The 21,547-nt window shown below is 39.2% G+C and overlaps 2 protein-coding genes and 1 long non-coding RNA gene across 3 annotated transcripts; 1 reads left to right on the top strand and 2 right to left on the bottom strand.

Annotated features, from left to right (window-relative positions):
* Positions 1-2,008: 2,008 nt before the first annotated feature.
* Positions 2,009-14,205, bottom strand: homer1 (homer scaffold protein 1). The gene is made up of 9 exons (XM_028462213.1): positions 13,585-14,205; positions 9,066-9,222; positions 8,071-8,202; positions 7,517-7,609; positions 6,369-6,493; positions 5,028-5,187; positions 4,847-4,957; positions 4,382-4,462; positions 2,009-2,795 (listed from the first exon to the last, which is right to left on the bottom strand). Exons 1-9 carry the CDS (start codon positions 13,587-13,589, stop codon positions 2,607-2,609), a joined length of 1,053 nt encoding a protein of 350 aa, XP_028318014.1. The 5' UTR covers positions 13,590-14,205; the 3' UTR covers positions 2,009-2,606.
* A 588-nt stretch (positions 14,206-14,793) lies between these two features.
* On the bottom strand, positions 14,794-16,229 carry LOC114472908 (uncharacterized). Its single transcript, XR_003675204.1, has 3 exons — positions 16,077-16,229; positions 15,838-15,943; positions 14,794-15,248 (listed from the first exon to the last, which is right to left on the bottom strand). It is a non-coding gene; the product is annotated as an uncharacterized LOC114472908 (long non-coding RNA).
* On the top strand, positions 16,042-20,987 carry LOC114472906 (cardiomyopathy-associated protein 5). The gene is made up of 2 exons (XM_028462212.1): positions 16,042-16,357; positions 16,932-20,987. Exons 1-2 carry the CDS (start codon positions 16,245-16,247, stop codon positions 19,066-19,068), a joined length of 2,250 nt encoding a protein of 749 aa, XP_028318013.1. The 5' UTR covers positions 16,042-16,244; the 3' UTR covers positions 19,069-20,987.
* The last annotated feature ends 560 nt before the right edge of the window (positions 20,988-21,547 follow it).

A 21,547-nucleotide genomic window follows, 5' to 3' on the forward strand; every position in this document is an offset into this window, starting at 1 on the left:
GCGTTGGGTTTATTTTGTGTGAAACACACGTTAATGCGACGCCTTCAGCTCTGAAGCTTTTTATGCACGCGGCAGGTTTGACATGAAAAGTGCAATAACGGAGACGTGAAAGAGTCCTTTTTATTGAACTTTACTGTAATGAAATGTTTAAAGATGACGTATCCGATCCCGCATGCAGAAAAACAAAAAACGTGTTGAAGTATTTATTGAAACTTCATATTTTAAAGAGTTTTTAAAAATGTCCGTTTTTTTCATTGTGTTTCCTACGGTCACATTCCTCTGCTTTCTGTATCCCCACTGCACACGTTTCCTCTTCCTTTTCAAAATAAAATGAAGCTCGAAGCTTTTGTTGCACCGTGTTTTTTATTATTAAAGGAGCTTTATGCACTTCAACGTACAAAATATAACATATTTCTAAAAAAATGAAATGAATGGAACAGGACAAAAACACAACAAAACCAAAACAGCAAAAAACACAAGATGACAGTCATAAATATGCAATATGACTAAAAAAATACACAATCATCACAAAAATGCTCAAAATATTTGCAAAACAACGATACAAAAAAATATAAGCAATGACAAAAACACACAATTTGTTGTTTTGGATTTTAAAAAAGCTTTTTTTAGTCGTTTTCATTATTTTTGTTGTGCATCTTTGTCATTTTGTATATTTTTCTGTTTTTAATTTATTTTTGTCGTGTATAGTTTTGTCTTTGTAGTTATTCTATATTATTTCTGTTATCATTTTGTGTTGTTTTGTATATTTTTTGCAGTCATTTTGCTGTGTGTGTCATTTTTCATATTTTTCTGTTATTTTCATAGTCATCTTGTGTTTTTTTTTAATGTAATTTAGATTTTTTTGTTGTTTTGTTTATTCCTGTTATTGTTTTATGTATTTGTTGTTTTGTAGACATTTTTTTGTGTTTTTGCAGTGTTATTATGTTATTAAATTGTGTTGTTTGTAAGTCACAGTAATGGGAGGAGTTTATCTCCACACATCAAACCAACAGGAATGAATTAAAGACACCACCACACAAGTTTTGTTTGCTTTTACTATAAACTCAAAAATTACAATTTGTGTATTTTATGTATCATCCACAGATAAAGTATTTATTCTGATAATTTCCCTTTCCAGCATTTCTGTTTGTCCTCAGCGTGAGAAACAAACGTAGTGAAGAAGAAGAAGAAGCCCTTACAGACACAAGTGTTTTCCCGTTTTTTGGCAATAATGAATCCAACAAACCAAAGTAAGTACCGCAGTGTGTCGACACGTGAGTTGGCAAAAAGGGAAACGTTCTTCGACTCGTGGGAAAATATTCCAAAAATATTGCATCACAATGATCTCCACGTTTTAAAAAAAAAAAAGCTCTCGAGACGTAAAAGATTTTTGCTTTTGGGTCATATTTTAAATGTATAAATAAATAAAAGTGGGAATGAAAGGGAATCACACACACGCGCAGTTCTCTCTCCAACAGGAGCACAAAGGGTTTAAAAAAAAGTCAAAGGAAAGGGGGCGGGGTTAACCCAGAACGCTCCCTTCTTTTTATATATTGCTGCTTGTACATTTTTTTGAAGAATTTGTAGAAATGGCAAAACGTTCCGTCTCAGAGGAAAAAATGTTAAGGTTTCATTTATTTATCGCTTTGTTGTTTCCTTGAATTCTGCGTCATAATTCCTGCTTTTTATTAAAAATACGTTATAATAATAATAAGGAAACTTCAAAGGGAACTTCAAAGGAAACAAACTCTGACTGGCAGTTGTCACTTAAAACATGTCAGGAGATCAAAGTGGATTTCCTAAGGAACAGTTGTCTGAATAAATCAACGTGTCAAACTCAAGGCCCGGGGGCCAAATCCAGCCCTTTAGAACATCAAATCCGGCTCATTCAAGAAAGTAGAAATAATAGAAAAATTGAAAATTACCAACTAATTCAGTTGTAGCTATCTCAGCCCCTATGAATACATAAATACAATATTTGCAGAGCTCAGTTTTCCAGTTCTTATATCACATGATGGCAGTTATTTTTAATCTGAAATTCAAATTTTTCCAAAATCGGTGAAATTTAAGTGAAGATTGTCCAGTGTCTGATATACTCACATACTTTATCATTTATACGTATGAAGTACAAACTCACAGAATACCATCTGTGGCCCTCTGACCTTAAACTGCTCCATATTTGGCCCCTGAACTAAAATGTGTTTTACACCCCTGGAATAAATGAAACCATAACATATTCTTCAAAAAGAATCTTTCTGACATTATATCTCAGAGGAAAGTGTCACAAAGCGATAAATCTCAGGCGATGGTTTCTCATCCACGAGAAAACAAAGCTCGTCTCCACACGAGGAGAAAAGGAGCGAAAGAAGAAGAAGAAGAGGCGCGAAGGCTTCCCTTGGCTGATTGTAAACGACATAGAAAAGTGTGCGTTGGTAAAAAAAAGAAAAGAATTCAAGTTGTCAACGAGGGCGTGAGCACATGCAGGTGTTGGCATGGTGACGGCACTCTAGCGATGATGGCGGCGTTCTCTAGCGATGATGGCGGCGTTCTCTAGCGATGATGGCGGCGTTCTCTAGCGATGATGGCGGCGTTCTCTAGCTCTAGCTCTAGCTGCTCTCCATGAGCTTGGCCAGCGTGTGGCGCAGCTCCGTCATCTCAAAGATCTTCCCGTCCAGGAGCTCCAGCAGCGCTCTCAGAGTCCTCCTGAAGGTTTCTCTCTCCTGATGAATGTTCTCCAGACGCTGCTCCAGCTGAGTCAGCTGAGTCTCCAGAGAACGGTTCTTAGTCTCCACGTCCTGCACACACCAGGGTTGGAGTCCATAACATTCTATCAATTACAATTCTGTCTTCAATTATCTATATTCAATTACAATTGCTTTTTTTAACAATTAAAATGACAATTATTATTTTCCCCTGAAAGTCATTTCCTAAAGAAAATGCAAATGAGGACGCAGGCCCGCGTCATTGAACACTGCATTAGCATTAGTTTGCATTAGTGCTAACATTAGCTTAGAGCAGAGCTGTTTAAAGAGAGTTGCGACATCTCCGTTCACGCCAATGGGGCCGTTTTTTTTACAGCAATGGCGATTCATGGAGCCTTACAATCGTTCCTGGAAGTTTATTGTTGCAGCCAATGAAGCTAGAGCGGAGTAGACAGTTTTTTATCATGCACTTTTTAACGGTAAGACGTTTAAATTATCATATTAAATATTATTATCAGCGTATCTAAACCCATTAATGAGTGCATTATTAACTAATTAATAATACATTATTATTGTGTGCATATGATGGTGTACTGTATAAATATTGTAAATCAATGGATTCAAATTTCCCACCAATAACTTCTGGGAACTGAGTCTATTTCGAACTTCCGTTGTTGCAACTCTCTCTCTAAACGGCTCTGGGTTAGCGTAGCATTAGCATAGCATTGGCCTAGCAATAGCATTAGCTGGCATTAATATTAACCTAGCTTTAACATTAGTACTAACATTAGCCTTGCAATAGCAATAATTTAGCATAAGCATTGGTTTAATGTCAGCATTAGCATAGCAATGGGATTAGCCTAGCATTAACACTAACCAACTTAGCGTTTGCACTAATCGAGCCTTAGGCATTAAGCGAGCATTAGCACTAAACTAGCATTAACATTCCCTTAGCATTAACCTAGCAATAGCATTGTCCTAGCATTAACGTTAGCCTAGTGTTAGCATTAGCAATAACCTAGCATTAACATTAACCTAGTGTTAGCATTAGCCTAGCATTAGCAATAACCTAGCATCAACATTAGCCTAGCATTAACAATAACTAGCATTAGTATTAGCATTAGCCAAACATTAACATTAGCCTAGTGTTAGCATTAACCTAGCATTGACATTAGCCTTGCATTAGTAATAACTAGCATTAGCCTAGTGTTAGCATTAACCTAACATTAACATTTAGCCTAGTGTTAGCATTAGCCTAGCATTAACTAGTATTATCAATAACCTAGCATTAACATTAGCCTAGTGTTAGCAGTAGCCTAGCATTAACATTAGCCTTGCATTAGTAATAACTAGCATTAGCATTAGCCTAGTGTTAGCATTAACCTAGCATTAACTAGTATTATCAATAACCTAGCATTAACATTAGCCTAGTGTTAGCAGTAGCCTAGCAAAAGTTGATATGAAATATGTTATTATTAATTACATATGTGTAAGACATAGAACTTTAACACGGTTCCACAGGTTTGTGTTTAATTCAATTATAATTGACAGTTTTTATAAAATTCACATTACAATTAAAACAGCAACAGTTTTTTTCAATTTCAATTATAATTATGTCAATTCAGCGATTACAATTATAATTGATCCTGACACACACACACACACACACACACACTCACGTGTAGTTTCTGTATCAGCGTCTCTTTCTCAGACATGAACTCGTGAACACTCTCCATCTCTGCTTTCAGCCTCTGCAGCTCCTGGAAGTAAACGCACAGTCTCACTATTAGAGCCTGGTTAGGTTAGACTAACTTTAGTAGATTTAAGTTGACTTTATTTTATTTTATTTCGGTGTTTACTCATGATTAAAGAATCACCGAAAACATTAGAGCACATGGGCAACTGGTCGCCCCTAAAAACAAACGCATGAAATGAGAAGAAAAATACACAAAATGACAACAATGATAAACTAAATGACTCCAAATACATAAAACAGATACAAAATAAAACTAAAAACATAAAAATACACGTGAAAATAAAAAAAAACTACACACGGCTATTAAAGCTGGGACGCTACGCATTCCATTCTATGGCGCTACGTTGATAAGACAGTGTGTTAGTCAGTGATTGGATGATGTCAGTACCTCCTCTTTGGCGTTGAGCGCCTGCTGCAGCTCCTCAATGGTTTGGTTCAATTCACTTTTCTGAGTTTTAATCACCATAGTTTGTCCACTAACACACTCCAGCTCTGTGACCTGCACAACAACACAACAACAACACAATTACACACTGCTACACTTTAGCATAATGCTAATGCTAACTGACCCGTTTGTGGAGCCGCTCAGCCTCCTCCTGATAGGCTGCTAGCTGCTGCTTCCACTGTTTAACGTTAGCGGTTGACTCCAGCAGTGCCGCCGTTAGCTTAGCATTGTTCCCCTTTAGCGCCTCAAGCTCCGCCTCCCAATGTTTGTTAATGCTGGAGGAACTAGAGAGAGAGAGAGTGGGTTAGAGCAGAGAATACCTGGAACACCCCAGTGTTATTAACACATACGAGTTCTCACCACATACGAGTACTCACGCATACGAGTACTCACTGGTTCGAGTACGCACGCATACGAGTAATCACACATACGGGTACTCACGCATACGAGTACACTAGGGATGTAACGATTAATCGTAAGGCAGTTAAAAATCGATTCATAGGTATCAAGGTTCACATCGATGCTGTGAAAATTGAATCGCAGTACTTTTTTTAACCAGCAGAGGGCGCTATCCAGAAGTCATGGCGGCGGGCGAAATCTGCTAATACTTTCTTTCTGGCCGCCTTCTACTCTTAAATATATTCATAAATGATTCCTTACCCCTTTAGCACCAAAAGAATATCTGTAATATTAAGTGAATATCTGTAAAAGTCACGTTTTTCTATTAGCTCTGTCTGCTAGCATAGCATCTCTTCTTCACTGCACTTAGCTGCATGCCAACTGACCACTGGGTTACCATCGCCCTCTGCTGGTTCAAACAAATATCTGACGCAAATATAGTGCAGACTGTTTTTTTTTTTTAAGTCCAATTGTTAAGGCACAAAATACATTTTCAGTTGCACTTTAAAAAAAAAAAAAAAACTATTATGCAGTTTTGTATTGTTTACTATGGAACCAGAATTTAAATGAATAGGCTTCATTTTCATTTGTATTATTCCTTTATTTATTTCATTCAAGATTTATTTTTAGTTAAATTGCATTGTTTGAATAGTTTATCAAGGGATTCTTTTGACAATGAAAAATAAAAGGAAAATAGTATTTTCTAGTTTTTTCCCCCCCAAAAAATAAAGGAATGATTTTCAGTCATTTAAGTACAGTCCCATTTTGTAAAATGAATCGTATCGTGAATCGAATCGTATCGGGAGTTGAGTGAATCGTTACATCCCTAGAGTACACACATACGAGTACTCACGCATTCGAGTACTCACGCATTCGAGTACTCACAGATACGAGTACTTACTGATATGAATACTCACACATATGAGTACTCACAGATACGAGTATTTTAGATACTAGTACCTATATATACAAGTACTCACTGATACGACTACTCACTATTACAAGTACTTTTGATATGCTGGAACCTGAACAGAGGAGTGGTTTCTGATTGGTTACCATTTCTTACCTGGTGGAGAAGGGCAGTGTTGCATTGTGGGAAGGCTCTGCTCTGGGGGGCTCTGGGGGCGGTGCCACTCTCTCTACATCGGTACCGTTAACGCCCTCTGAGCTCAGGTCGCCTGGCGCTGACTCCTGATTGGACGAGACATGAGAGGTTGTCAGAGCAACGTCGAGGAGGAGGAGGTACTGAACCACTTCATCACCACAGAAGAAGAAGAACGGGAGGAACGTGGGTAAACAGTGAGGGAAAGAAAACACATGCTCCATGTCTACACTTTGTCTTTAATGATCAATATTGATCGTCTGTAGCAGTGTAAACCAGGTGAGGGTCAGTTGTTCTGGTCTGTAGGACTTTAAATAAAGGGAAAGAATGGACGGTAAAGCTGTTTAGGGTCAGACTGAGGATGTTACCTTCTTTTTAACGGGTTTGTTGACTGACAACACATTAGTGTTCACAGCGCCACCCTGAGGAGGAGGAGGAGTTAGCAGTGTTAGTGACATCACAGACACCTTTTCTTTCCTTTCTTTTCCACTCCTTCATCCCAGAGTTTTTTATTTTAGTGTCAATCAAACAAAATAAATTACAAAATGACATCTTTGTTCTTTTAAATTCACAGTTTACATTAATGACGCTCAGGTTTCTTTGTCATGTGATCGTCATGTGATCTTCCAACCATCACAGCCTCTCAGCTTCATCCCTCATCAATACTTAGAGACAAACATGTGACTGTAGCAGATCAGAGGGTCACATGATCAACATTCATATCATTTAGAATAATGACCAATCAAAGCATTAACACAGAAAACAGTTACTGTGTGTGTGTGCGTTGGTGTGTGTTTGATCTTGTTTTGTGAGTCAATTAGTGTATTTTTGTTATAACAGTTGCTATCTGTACATTTGCCATATTAATATACTGACATTCTATCCATACACTGTCACTATTTGGCCAGTTTAGGTCACGTGATTAAGACTTGTACTTCGGTAACGTACTAATAGCACCAGGGGTTGTCAGTACGGCAACCGTACAGACAGACATGTTATTTGATTATTTTGTGTGTATTTGCTGTTATTCTGTGAGTCTGGAGTCATTTTGTGTCATTTTTTTTGTTTGTGTTTCCTTTGAATGGATGCATGTTGTTGTTGTTGTTGTTTACCTGTGAGGGGCTGCTGCTCAGCTCCGTCTTCTCCTGGGATTTCTCCTTCGCTAAACGCGCCGCCTCTTTGAACTCAGCAAACTTCTCTGCAAACTGTGAAAAACAGCAGTTGAAGGTACGCACGCACACACACACACACTAATTTTCTGTGTTTTTGGAGTCATATTTTTATTTTTGTCGTTTTGTGTGATGGGCCATTTTTTGTAGTTTTCCTGTTGTCTTTTTGTCTAATTTTCTTGTCATTTTGTATGTTTTTTGCAATGTGTGTTCTTGGAGCAATTTTGGGTGTTACATGTAGATTTTGACAACATGGATGTGACAGATTACATAGATTTTATTTATATTTGTGTGGGTTTTTGTTGTTTTTTTTTAAAAAATCCTCTTTATTTAATTGGTTTTACACTGTGTGGGTTTACTAACCAATAATGATATTCTTTTTTTTTTACAGTAAAATAACGATAAGCTCTTTAAATATAAACTTCCATTAAGAAATAGCAATGAACATGACCTGGACGCACATGCGCGCACACACACACGTGCACGGTGCAGCCTACCTTGAGCAGGTGGCTCTCAGAGGAGAATCCCAGGCCGTACACAGTGTTAGCTCTGCTATCCGCCCACTGACCAAACTTCTGTGAGGTCTTAGTGAACGTCATGTTGGGGGTGATGGTGCTGTTGATGATGGCCTGTGGACAACACACACACACACACACACACAGGAAGTGACATCACGTGGAGAGACACTGGTTCTCTGTGATCATGGAAAAATGATAAAAAATACAGAATTCACGTTGAGAAACAGAAACAAGTTATTGGTTTTATATTGTTTGTGCTTCCACGTATAAACGATATAAATGTAACGTATGTGGAACATCAATAACATTCAAGCACTAAAGTGACAGAAATGAGCTCTGCAGGATCATAACTGCAAATTTCCTTGAATTTGTGAATGATTTTTTTTTTTATTAAATATGGGTTAATTTTGTATAATAATTTGAGAAAAATTGCATGATTTTCTAAAACTTGTTGATTTAGACAGAGTTCTACAGCTGAATGAAGTGATTTACACCAGTGGTTCTCTTTGAAAACAGACATGTAATGTAATTTAATGTGGTTAAATTGGCATAAAATGTGGTGAAAAGTGACAATAATGGGTCAACATATGTGACATTAGGTGTAAAAGTGGTGGAAAGGGTTTATAAGTGCTAAACATGTCTGAAAAGTGGAAAAAAATGTGTAGAAAAGGCATTGAAATGTGATGAGTAATGGAAATTGGAGTAATGTAGCAAAAATGCATTAAAAGGAGGAAAAATATGGCAAAAAAAGTGATAAATAGATTAAAATATGGCAGAAAAAGGGTAAAAATAAGCAAAAATGGGCTCAAATCATTCATGAAATATTCCTTGTTTCTTGAAGGCATCTGGCGACCCCCCTCCCAGTGTCTTGCAACCCCCAGGTTGAGAACCCTTGCTCAAAAGGCCCTCGAGCCTGGAGTTTGACACGCGTGATTTATCTGAACTGACAGCGTCCCATGATGCTTTGCACCCACCTTGGATCCGTCCAGGCTGATGATGCGATAAACATTCCTGGTACTGTCGTAGAAATACGAGACGGTGACGGCGTGAGAACTCGTAGGAACCCAGTTCTTCTTTGTGCTCGGGTCGATCTGGAAGACGTGGGCTCGGGTGCTGAAGATGGGCTGCTCTCTGTGCACAAGGGGGGGGGGGGACCATTGGTCACATACTGGACTCACTGGGTCTATCTGGGGCTTAGAACCAAGTCTGTGAATATTCATCTCAATCCTTTCAGACTAAAGTTTAGAAAGAAACAATGAACTGAAACAAAACATGCAGTGAACGTACCAGTGTCTGTACTCATTTAGTCTTTTGTTACTTTGTGTGTTTTTTTTATCATTTTGAGTATTTGTCTTTCACTGTGTTTTTGCTGCTGTTCTGTGATTCTGGAGTCATTTTGGGTCTAGATTTCCTCTTATCGTGTTAACTTCCTGGATTTATTCAATGTGTGGTGTACTACGAAGCTGGCTAACTTCTTACCACGCTAACTCACAGCTAACTTTTGTATTATGGAGTCATTTTGTGTTATTCTGTAAGTCTGTAATCACGTTGTGTGTTTTGTCATTTTAACCATTTTTCTGTTATTGTGTGTTTTGATGTTGTTTTGTAATATGTAGTCCTTTTGTGTGTTTGTGTTTTCGTTTTGTTGCTTTTTGTGTGTTTTTGGGGTAGCCTCACTAATGCTGCAACAGTAGAGCCTACGATTTTCCATGATTATGAAAAAATGTACGGAAAATAACTTCCTGAAACGTAAATGGCAATATTGTTTTCAATGACGTTTATTTATTTGTGTTTGTTTGTTTGTTTGTTTGCAGGATTAAAAAGATCAGTTTGAAAAATGGAAAAATCCCTTTTTCTCATCATTCCTATCTACAGTATGTTCATAATTGACTGATCTCTATGAAATTTGACCGGCTCATATGGGGTTCTTCAATGATCTCACTGAGTTTCATCTGGATCTACTGTTATGTGTGGGCGGAGCCTAGAAAATTGTGTTCTAATGATTTGACCACATGTGGTACAAGATGATTCTTTAAGGAAGGAAGTCAGAAACCACACTAAACAGCTTCAAGGTAACCAATCAGAGGATTACAGATAAATAGGTTCATAATGTAAAAAGAAACCAAACATTTGTTCCTAATCTGAAATATTCAGCTGCTTTTTTCATTGTTTTAATCAAGACAAAACACAGATTTATCTTCAGCTCCAGAGGATTAAATGGATTAAATCACTGCTTTAATTGGAGCGTAGGCAAACACGCCTCAGTGTAAACACACTAAAATATACTAAATGACAACAAAAACCTTTTATTGATGTTAATGCTCAGATTGATCATCATTCTGAATCATATTTTAGGGATAAAAGTTTCCCATTGTCATTGTGTATATTTTCCTGTCATTTTCATTGATTTTTGTTATTATTACCTTGTGTTTGTGTTGTCATTTTATATATTTGTCCATATATTTTGTGCATTTTTGCAGTTATTTTGTATATTTGCTTACATTGTGTGTGTTTTGGAGTCATTAAGTTTTTTTTTCTTTCCATTTTCTGTGTTATTGGAGTCATATTGTTTATTTTTGTTGTCATTTTGTGTGATGGGCCATTTCTTTGTAGTTTTCTATGTTTTCCTGTTGTCTTTTTGTCTAATTTTCTTGTCATTTTGTGTAATTTTTTTTGCAATGTGTGTTCTTGGAGCAATTTTGGGTGTTACATGTATATTTTGACAACATGGATATGACAGATTACATAGATTTTATTTATATTTGTGTGTTTTTTTTGTTGTTTTTTAAATCTTCTTTGTTTAATTGGTTTTACACTGTGTGGGTTTACTAACCAACAATGATATTCTTTTTTACAGTAAAATAACGATAAGCTCTTTAAATATAAACTGCCATTAAGAAATAAGAACCAATCTCCGTGTCACTGTGGGTTAAATCTCCCACTAGTCTTATTTTATCAATCCTTTATTTGATCAGGAAATGAGATTAAAAACCTTCTTTCGCTGCAGGATAAATTGATTAAATGAAAAGAAAAGAGGAACCGATCAGGTATTATTGATAAACAAATGACCACTAATCACATTTCTTTGGACACTGGGAGGGGGTCGCCAGATGCCTTCAAAAAACTAAGATTTTCTTTTATCAATTTGAGCTCATTTTTGCATATTTTTGCCATTTTTCTGCAACTGCACCAAACTTTCCATATTTTAATCTATTATTCTACATATTTTTTATCCTTTTAATGTATTTTGTACATTAAACCCATTTCTGACACTTCTACGTCACATTTCATGTCTTTTCTGCACATTTTTTCCACTTTCTAGACATTTTCAGCACTTAAACACTTTTCCACTTAATGTTACATATGTTGACCCATTATTGTCACTTTTAACCTCTTTTCACCAGATTTCAGGCAGATTTTTGACAATTTAACCATATTCAACATTTGTCATGCCCATTATTTGCCCGTTTAAACTAATTGTTTCTAATTTTTAAATTGTTTATGTAATTATTTTAAACAAACGAATTAAAAAAATGAATGAAAACAAAAACGAATAAACAAATCTCAACAGAAATCTCCATTAATTTTTTTTTTTTTAAAAATACCCAAAATACATTTGATTCGTTCAACAAGGAATAGGAAGAAGCCTATGCTTGGGAAATTACATCAACCCCCCCTTCCCCCATTTCTTCCACTTTTAAGCCAATACTGACACTTTGAACCCTTTTTTTTTTTAAAACACTTTCTCCATTTTTGTCCAACTTTTAACCAATTTCTGCTGTTTTTAAAATCCCATTTCACCAACTTTTCCATTATTTTTGGTCACTTTTAACTCATTTTATTAGTGATTAAAACCAGGATTTCCATCTTTAAGATGACTGTAATAATAATAAAGGTTCCTGGATAACAGTGGATATTATTCAGATGAATAAATAAATGTGGTTATCACAGATTCATAGAACAATAGACCATCATTTTACTGACTTTATGGATGGACCCCAAAAATCTCTCCTTTATTCCCCCTTATAGATGGTCCTGTCTCCACATGACTGTTCTTCAATGTTCATGTCTGTGTTCAACCACCTTCAGCTACAGTGGGGGTCCCTGCTCTCTGGAACCTTTATTTAACCACATGTTGAGTACGGTTTCAGGAAGTTCAACAGCAGTAAAGGATCTAAATATGGAATTAAATTAAATGTGTAAACTGTAATTGAGGAACTTTTAAAATGTAAATATGTCGGATATTATTTTTGAACGAAATGAGGGTGAAGCAAAAGCTAATTACACACACACACACGAAACCAGTCTCGTGTGTGTGTGTGTGTGGTCTTGATTGTTCTGTGGATTAAATCCACAGCCAGTAGCATTACTGAGGACGTGCTCTGCAGCATCAGGTCAGTAGTTCAGCAGTACGACCACCGAGTGGTCACGTGACGCCTCATCGTTTGCAGTAAGAAGGAGGTCACATGATCACGTCTCGGTGGTGCTACAGTAAGCCTCTAAAGTTACAAATGTTTGAAAATTCACAATAAATCAACCGTTTGTGCAACAGATTTCCCACTTTCACCAAAATGTAACAACAACACTGAAGAAACTTTAATATATTTAAACTTATAGAAAATTATTAAGTCTTATTATAACAAACCTATGTCCTCTGCCAATTATTGTTCATTTAACTCCAAACCTGCTCATCTTCAGACTGTCCTACACCACCTTCCACACATGTTTATGACTGATCAATAATTAAACCTACAGTGATGTAAACATACACGTGAAAATCCTGATGTTTGGAAAATTTTTATCTCAAAAGCATTCCGTGCTCTGCTCATTTAGTATATTTTTCTTTTATTTTGTGTTTTTTTTAGAGTTTATATTTATTATTAGCTTGTTACAGAAACACAAAGAAGTCCCTGTTGTTGTTGTTGGGATTTTTTTAAAACTAAACTTTAGATTTTAATGTAACTTTGATTTTGTGTGTTTTTTTGGAGTGATTTAAATATTTTTCATTCATTTATTGCGTTTTTGGAGTTATTTTTCCTGAGTTTACTTCAGGGGCCCTTACATTTCTCAGAAGTATCTAAAATACTCTTTACTTTTAGCTAATAAATAATGTTGTACCATGACTGATTAATAAAGATGTGATTAAGTAGGTGAAAATGAACTGATCTCATACAGTTGTATGTTTATTAAATTGTTATAGTGACACAAATAGGTTCCTGTTGTTAAGATTGATTTAAAACTATAAACTTTTTGATGTGCACGTGCACTACTGTGGGTCAGATGTGTACAGTAGGGGGTGGTTTCATCCAATCTCCATGGTTGGATGTGTAATGGTTGGATGTGTATTAGTGACCAGAGGACAAGCAGGAGCTCTTCATACAGTTCACAGTGGGAGCAAATCTACAGCTGATCTATACACACACACACACACACACACACACACACACACACACACACACGCACACACACAGGTTTATCTCTGGTACTACATACCCCATCTTAGCTGGATTTCTGTGCCTGTCGCAGGTCACTCTCTCTCTCTCTGATCCCTCTGCTCTCCTCACCTCCTCCCGTTTGTTTGTTTGTTTGTTTATTTGTTTGTTTGTTTTCAGTCCAACATGGCCCGGCTTGCTGTTAAGCCCTCTGGTTCCTCGGTTCTCCAGCTGGGCGGTGTTGGCTTCATGGTGACCCACCCGGGTCTAGCCGGATCTACCCAGGTTAAGGAGCCTAGTCCGGGTCCAAGCTGACAGACCGAGCCGCTGGAGGGGCGGGTTTATCCCGTAAAACAGCACCTGGTTTCCTCCAGCTTCTGGCAGACGCCGGGTTATAAATCAAACGTCCCCTCTTTAATTAAAGCCAGCGGTTGTCAGTGTAAATCCAGCCCGGGCCGTTGGTTCTCCACCGCCGCCCTCGGTGCGTTCAGGGTCGGCTGTTGTTAGGCGGTCTGAACGGGACACTTCCCCCCTCCACTACTGGCTTCATCCCCCCACCCCTGTCCCCACACAGACCCAGTCGGTGCTCGCTCCGGGTCGTTAGCATCAACTCCTCCCGGATTAAACGTCGACCCGCGGGGACCGTCTCACCGCCCGCCGTGTCTCTCCGAGGATTCGCGGTGGTTCTTCGGTGTCTGTCCTCACAGGAAGGCTGGGCCAGCGGTGCTGCTGATCGGTGTCCGTCCGCCGAGTCCTCCCCTGTCATCACCGACCCCCGTCCGCCCTCTGTCAGCCCCCAGGACCGTCCATTAGCCCAGCTTCATCCTCATCCTCATCCTCATCCACCGCCTCTGCTCGAGCAGCGACCAGAGCGTCACGTGACTACAGACGCTCTTACGTCGTGACGTCACTGGCAGCCTCGCGTCGTCTCACGTTACTCAAAGAAATATTACGTTTTTGCGATAAAAACGTTTTCTCTCTCTCTCTGTACTGTGCGGACAATTCTAATTCACAAATATGTTGTATTTAATTGTCACTATTTGTTTACAACATGAATGCTAAAAATTACACCATTAATTTAAAATTCCTGTCATTTTGTGAATTATTTGAATTTTATTGTCCTTTTATATCTATTCCTGTCAATATTTGTAAATTTTCTTGTTTCATTTTGTTGTCATTTTGCAGTTATTGTGTATTCTTCTTGTCCATTTGTTTTTGTTTTTTTTTGTAAATTTGTGTGTTTTTGTAGTCATTTTGTGTATTTTTGTTATCGTTTTGGAGTTGTTGTGTGTTCTTGTTGTCCTTTTGTGTGTTTTTCTGTAATTTTGTGAGTTTTTCTGGGGTCTGTTTGTGCATTTATGTTGAGGGCTGCACAAAATTAGATAATTGCCAACTCATGTTCCATATATTCATGTTCTCTCGTTCTAAATATTACTTTCAGAAATGCAGTTTTGCTTGATCATCCCAAGAAAAACACTGAAACTGTTCATTTAATATGTAAAACTTAGAGTTAACTAGAGTTGACACACAGGAATCTTTACCCTGATACAGGCTGCTACTGACTGAACCCTCCAAACACGTCTGTCACTGTGCATGACAGACGTCAGCAGCTGGAAGCTGCACATTTTCATAGGAGCCATGCATGGCTGAGAAGTAGAGATGATGACCCACAGCCTTCCTCTGTCCTCAGTCAAAGCATTTGTTTCACATGGAGATCAGTTGTTTCTGCACAGATATGAAAAGACACTCAAAATTACACAAATGCAGACTAAAAAAACCCATAAAATGACAAAGTTGCACAAATTGGCAACAAAAACATACAAATCTGTAATATATGTAATTTCATAATATGACATGAATGCAAACTAAAAACCCACAAAAGGATAAAAAATGCACAAAATGACAGCAAAATACACAAAATGACTCAGAAAACATAAAACAACAACAGAAACCCACAAATAGGATCATAATAATACACAAATCTACAATTAAAATACACAAAATGACAAAAACACATAAATTCAAACCAAAAACCCACAAAAGGACTAAAGAAATGCACAAAATGACAAAAAAATACACAAAAATGAAATAAATGCAAACTAAAAACCAACAAAAATGCATAAAAGTAAAGACAAATACACAAAATGACTATAATAATGTACAAAATGGCAACAAAAACACAAAAATCTACAATATAAATACACAAAACTACTCCAAACAAAATGACATACATTCACATTAAAAAACCCCACAAAAGGACAGAAACACACAAAAATGACTCCAAACACTCATAAAATGACAACAAAATACACACAAATCCCTTGTTGTTTCCTGTGTTAATGTTGATCATGTGATCCTCAGATCTGACGACGATGTTCTCACAATCTCTGCTTCCACATTCATCAGCTGAACATTCCTACCTGTGTCAGACACATGATACATGCAACATGTACACAACTATATTTAGCTCTGACCAACAACATTATGTTATTAACATTCTGTGTCCCTTTAATCTGAGTCATTTTCTTCTCGTACAAATCCAAATGGGTTCACCTGATAAAATGAAGCAATCCCACATGTTAGGAATAGTTTGGATGAAACACTGGAGGAGCAGTTTTATATTTCATGGTAACGCTGAGCTGGAAAACTCACTCTGAGCACACATGAGTGGAAGAGAGCAGCAGAGAGGCTGAAGTCAACTTTAAATCTTCCACGTTAACAATGGAGGCTTTCCCACAGCAGGAGGTGGACGTGGAGATGACAGCATTGGAGCCTGAAGACGTCACAGGACCAAACCCCAATGCTGGTGATGAAGTGGAGAGTCTGAGAAACAGGTATTCTGCAACAAGCTTCACTTTTTCATTATCAAATTTATGTATTTTAATCACAAAGATTGGAAATAAAGTTCAACACACGGTAAGCAGAAGATTTTATTTATAAATGCTACAAAATCACATCAGGGTTGTGTGTTCGGCCCAAACATCTGCACCCTACATGGGAAATATGTGGCTCTTGGTCTGATTTTGTGCCGACCCTAAAGTAAATGCACAAAATGACTCAAAAACACACAAAATGACATAGATGCACACTATAAACCCACAAAAATACACAAAATGACCACAGAAACACCCAAAATGACAAGAAAAACAGACAAATCTACAATATCAATATACAAAATGACTCCAAAAACACTTAAAATGACAGAAAAACACACAAACCAAAAAATACAACAAAACGTTGTTTCCTGTGTTAATGCTTTGATTGGTCTTTATTCTAATGCTGGCATGAATGTTGATCATGTGACCCTCAGCTTCCACATTATTCAGTGTCTGTATAATTCTTCAGCTGCAGAATGGAGGATTTTTTTCTCGCAATACCTCACTGTTGTTGTATTTATGTTTTTTTCAGTTTACGCGACGCCGTCCATGATGTCAACGTCCGCCCAAAGATGCAGTGCCTGATGATGGACTCGTCCTTCTCCATGGTGACGGTGCAGGGCGAGGACAGCGGGATCGCATGGGAGACCACGCCCAGCGGTTGCTCGACGCCGTGGCCGAGCGAAAGCCCTGCGGTGGCGGACCTCAGCCAATCAGCGTCGCCGACACCTGCGACACACCCGGCCGGAAAGATCATCTTTGTCATGGACGAGGAAGTCATTTCAAGGAGGAAGAAACCCAAAGAGAAACAACAACAGGAGGTTCTGGAATTGAGTTCCTCTGATGGTCCAGGACGGCCAGAGTTAGTAGAGTTCTCTCAACCAAATATAAAAGAAGGCGAAGAAGAAGAAGACAGGGCGGAGCCTAACGATCCTCTGGAAGAGAAGGAGCAACGACTGTTCACTTTAGTGTCTGAAGGTTCAGAGATCCTAAACATCATTGTTCCTCCTAAACTAGTGACTGTGGATGAGGAGGAAAGCCGAGTCATGGTGGACAACCTGTCCTATCTGGAGGAGAAACAGGTTCTTAAGGTCAACACGGAGAGCCAGGATGAGACGCTGACTCCCACCACCTGTGGAGCCATTCCTCCTCCTGCAGCTGCTGACGGGATGGATCCACCTGGAGCTCCTGTGGCCAAACCTCCTGTAGGGGCGGGGGCTACGGGACACGTTGACTATTTTGAGGCCTTTTCTCTGATGGACGCTGAAGCTCCAGGAGGTCCTGCTGCTGCTGGAGTTTGTGAAGAGCAGGTGAAACCAGAGGTTGAGGAGAGGCGAGACACAGAGAAACCCCCTCAATCTGAAGAAACTGCAACAACAACGATGGCAGACGCAGAGAAGTCTGACAGCATCAGTCTGCTGGAATTCACAGACGAAGTCTTCTACGGAAACATGGACAGTGGCCTCATCAAGATTCTCCACAGCAGAGTGGGAGGGGCTGAAAACACGCCCATTAAAGTTCCCTCCAAAATAAGTGGATCCAACTTGTTTGGGAGCCAGGAGGACATTCTGACTCCCATCTTCTTACCAGAAGGACCTCCAAAGATCATTGACCCCATCCTGCTGGAGGAACCCAAAGCCATGGCCTTCCTCTATACGGACCTGTACGAGGAGGCGCTTGGCAGCCGCGCCAAAGACGAAGACGCTGCAAGCGTCACCTCTGAAAAGTCTTTCCACAGCCGACAGTCGGACCGGGAGGCGCGGGGATACCTAGAGAAGTACGTGCTGATAGACGAGACTCCTGTGGTGGAGGTGGATCAGTGGACGACAGAAGAACCTCCTGCAGACGCGCCTCGGACGTTGACTCAGGATTTGTATGAGTTTGGAGATTTTCTAACTACGCCCGGAAACATTGAGGTGGAAAGTCCTGAGGAGGAGGAGATCACCGACTTCTTCAGGTCAAGTGGAAATTCTTCTCCGTGTGACATCGAGCCTTTCCCAAGATCAGCAGAAGACGACGATGTTCCCGTGATGAAGAGCGACACAAAGGAAGTAAAAAGGGTTTGCATCAAAGTCTCAGAAACACCAATTGATTCCTTCAGTGTCTCAGCTTGTCATATCTCATCAGGGGACGATTCCTCATTATTCCTGGACTATGAAGACGTCAGTGTTCCGACTGACGAGGACTTGTGGCGAGACGACTCGGAGATCAACGTCCCAGTTCCTCCTCCGCGGAGAAAAGTGGCGTCTTCTCCAAAGTCTCGTCTGGACCTCACGCCTTTGATTCCTGTGGACGCAATCGCACAGGACGAGGGCGGAGCCAGTGGAAAGGAGCAACGAGAGGAGGAGAAGGAGACTGCGTCGCCGGCAGAGACAGCGGACGAAGGCGACGGATGTGGAGAAGAAGTGAGGCGGGATTCGCTGGACGGTCTCGCAGCGGAAAACTGGTTGGATGATCCGCTCGTTGGTGAAAGTGAGGAAAACACAATCAGAGAAGAAGAACACGAGATGCAAACTGAGGCCCAGGATGCACCAGTTGAACCAGTTGAACCAGTTGAACCAGTTGACCCAGGTGAACCGGTTCCACCAGTTCAACTAGTTCAACCAGAGAAGCACAAACAGATTCCAGCTGAAGAAGCGAAACCCAAAGCCCAGTGTGTCATTCTTTAACCAAGCCTGACCTGCACCTTTCTATTGGTCATTTTCACTTCCTTGCCTCGTTATTCGTCAAGTAAACTGCCTTTCTTTACAAGCCAATATGTAACAATATAAAGCATCATCTGTGACAATAACACAACTATAAGAGAAATACATCACATAAATCATTATGTATTAAAGCTACAGTATGTAGAATCGTGAAACTGGAATGGAATCAACCACGCTCCACCCATTACCTCCTGGTTTCGAAACTTATTGTCCCTTACCGGTATCCTCACGAACGCGCTCAACTCTGGAGCTCTTAATGTGAGTTCACACTGAAGCGACTAGATTACATTCAAAATCAATGTAAATGACGCGATCTCAAGCGACCTGACCTGTGCATCCAAAATTTGAACTTTTGAACTCCCCCGGCCGTCACAATCTGTAGAGCCGAGGCAGCAGCCCCTCCCTCCCGCTGTCACAGGCTCCGCACACATTCTGTTCCCTGGTCATCGCGTCACTGGAGCGATGAAGTGAGGGAGTGACCAAAATGCGCCACCATGTTCATGCGACTTATCACGGGTGATTGAAGTGACTGCAGTCACGTTCGGTGTGAACACACCTTTAAGGTGCGACTCTAGTGAGTAGATTACATTCAAAATCAATGTAAAAGATGCAACTGCCCTACAAGCGACGTGATTCGTGCGATTCCAGCGATTAGATTGGGCAACAAGTCGCTCAAAGTTGAAAATGTTAAACTTTTCAAGTGACTTTGAGTGACGCTGTCTCGCGACATCTAAACAGTAATGAGTTTTCTCCCCAGGCACTGAGTGTACAGCTCTCACGCTGCACCTCCGGCTCATACTATAGCCTGGTCGTCACTTCACTGGAGCGATGAAGCAACCAAAAAGCACGACTATTTTTAAGCGACTCATCACGGGCGATTTAAGCGACTATAGTCGCTGAAGTTGTGTTCGGTGTGAACGCACCTTTAACGACTCTTTTCTCAATAGAGACTGACAAATGTAGGGGCTTTATCTTGGGGAGTTTTCTGGTGTTTTAGAGACGTGAAAGCTCATACCACTCTGTAGATACTGTCCTCAATTTGCATCACTGTTACACACTCGATTTATTGACATTTCCTGCATTGCATTATGGGATGTGGAGTCCTGTAGACGGATCCATAGAAGTGTTCTTCATTCTCACTGTGATTTCTTGTTAGACTAAACCAAACTAGAACAAAAATGGAGTCTAGCCTATCAATGTCCTTCGTCTGGAGAAGAAACACAAGAAATCACAAAAAGAATGAAGGAAAAACACTTCCATGGATCCATCTACAGGACTCCACATCCCACAGTGCAATGCGGGAAATGTCACTAAAGCAAGTGTTTACAGTGGGGATGAAAACAAACTTTCCTGTTTTCATTTTTGGAGAAAATTAACTATGATTTATTGATCTGTGAGGCCTTCATGTGTCTTTATCTGATCACAAGTGATCCTCTACATTAAAGTAGCAGTTCATTATTATTATTATTATTCATATTGCTGAGTCACTCAAAGCCTTTGAGTGAGTGCAATAAAAAGTCCCATCATGGATCTGTCATAAGGTAAGAAGAGCATCTTCAGTTATAAATAAACCTCTGAACTCGACACCGACTGAGACTCGTCAACAGTCCGTGTTAACGTGAACATCCTCCGTGTGAACCAGAAGCTTCTTTCTGCTGCTGCAAAGCTCAAATATGGACTTTGTTTAATCAAAAGACTTCATGTTTATTAGAAACTCATTTTAAACTCTGATACAACGATGGAACGTTTGTACAACCTATGGATGTTTCAGTCGGTAGAATGCTAAACTTTTAAACCAGACCCCCTATAGGACTTTGGAAAACATACATAATTACAAACGAGTACACAAAAAGTGAGAAAAAGAGGAATAATTTACAAAAGGGTAAAAAAATCACACCATAAACATGCAACAAAACTATGAAAAATGTGCAAAATGACAAAAAACAAAAAAAAAAAGAATGACAAAGCACTTGTTGTTTCCTGTGGTAATGCTCTGATTGGTCATTATTCTAAATGCTGATCATGTGACCTTCAGATCAGATACAATCACAACAAAAGTTTACTGTCTCTGCATTAAACTTTTGAAAGAAAAGGTGTTTATTTTATTGTAAATGGTTATTAAAGCGATGTTTACAGACTTCTGTCCTCTCTTGTTTTGGGATGTTGATCTCTTTAGTTATGCTGTACTTAACATAAAAACATTCTATTGAATTCTATTCAACTATATACTCATTTCATTTACTAATATTTGCCACGACGAAGAGAAATTCAGTTTGATCTTCTTCACACTGAATCGGTCGTACTGTTGAGCGTCTTCTCTTATCCACACAGGAACGATAAACCCAACCTGGCAACGCAGTTTCAGCAGCAGGTGTCTTTTTATTTAATTCATGTGTTTATTCTGCAGGGACAGTGCACATTAGTGTATATACGCTGAATTATA

Source organism: Gouania willdenowi, chromosome 12 (genome assembly GCF_900634775.1).
Source record: "Gouania willdenowi chromosome 12, fGouWil2.1, whole genome shotgun sequence".
NCBI classification, from domain to species: Eukaryota; Metazoa; Chordata; class Actinopteri; order Blenniiformes; family Gobiesocidae; genus Gouania; species Gouania willdenowi.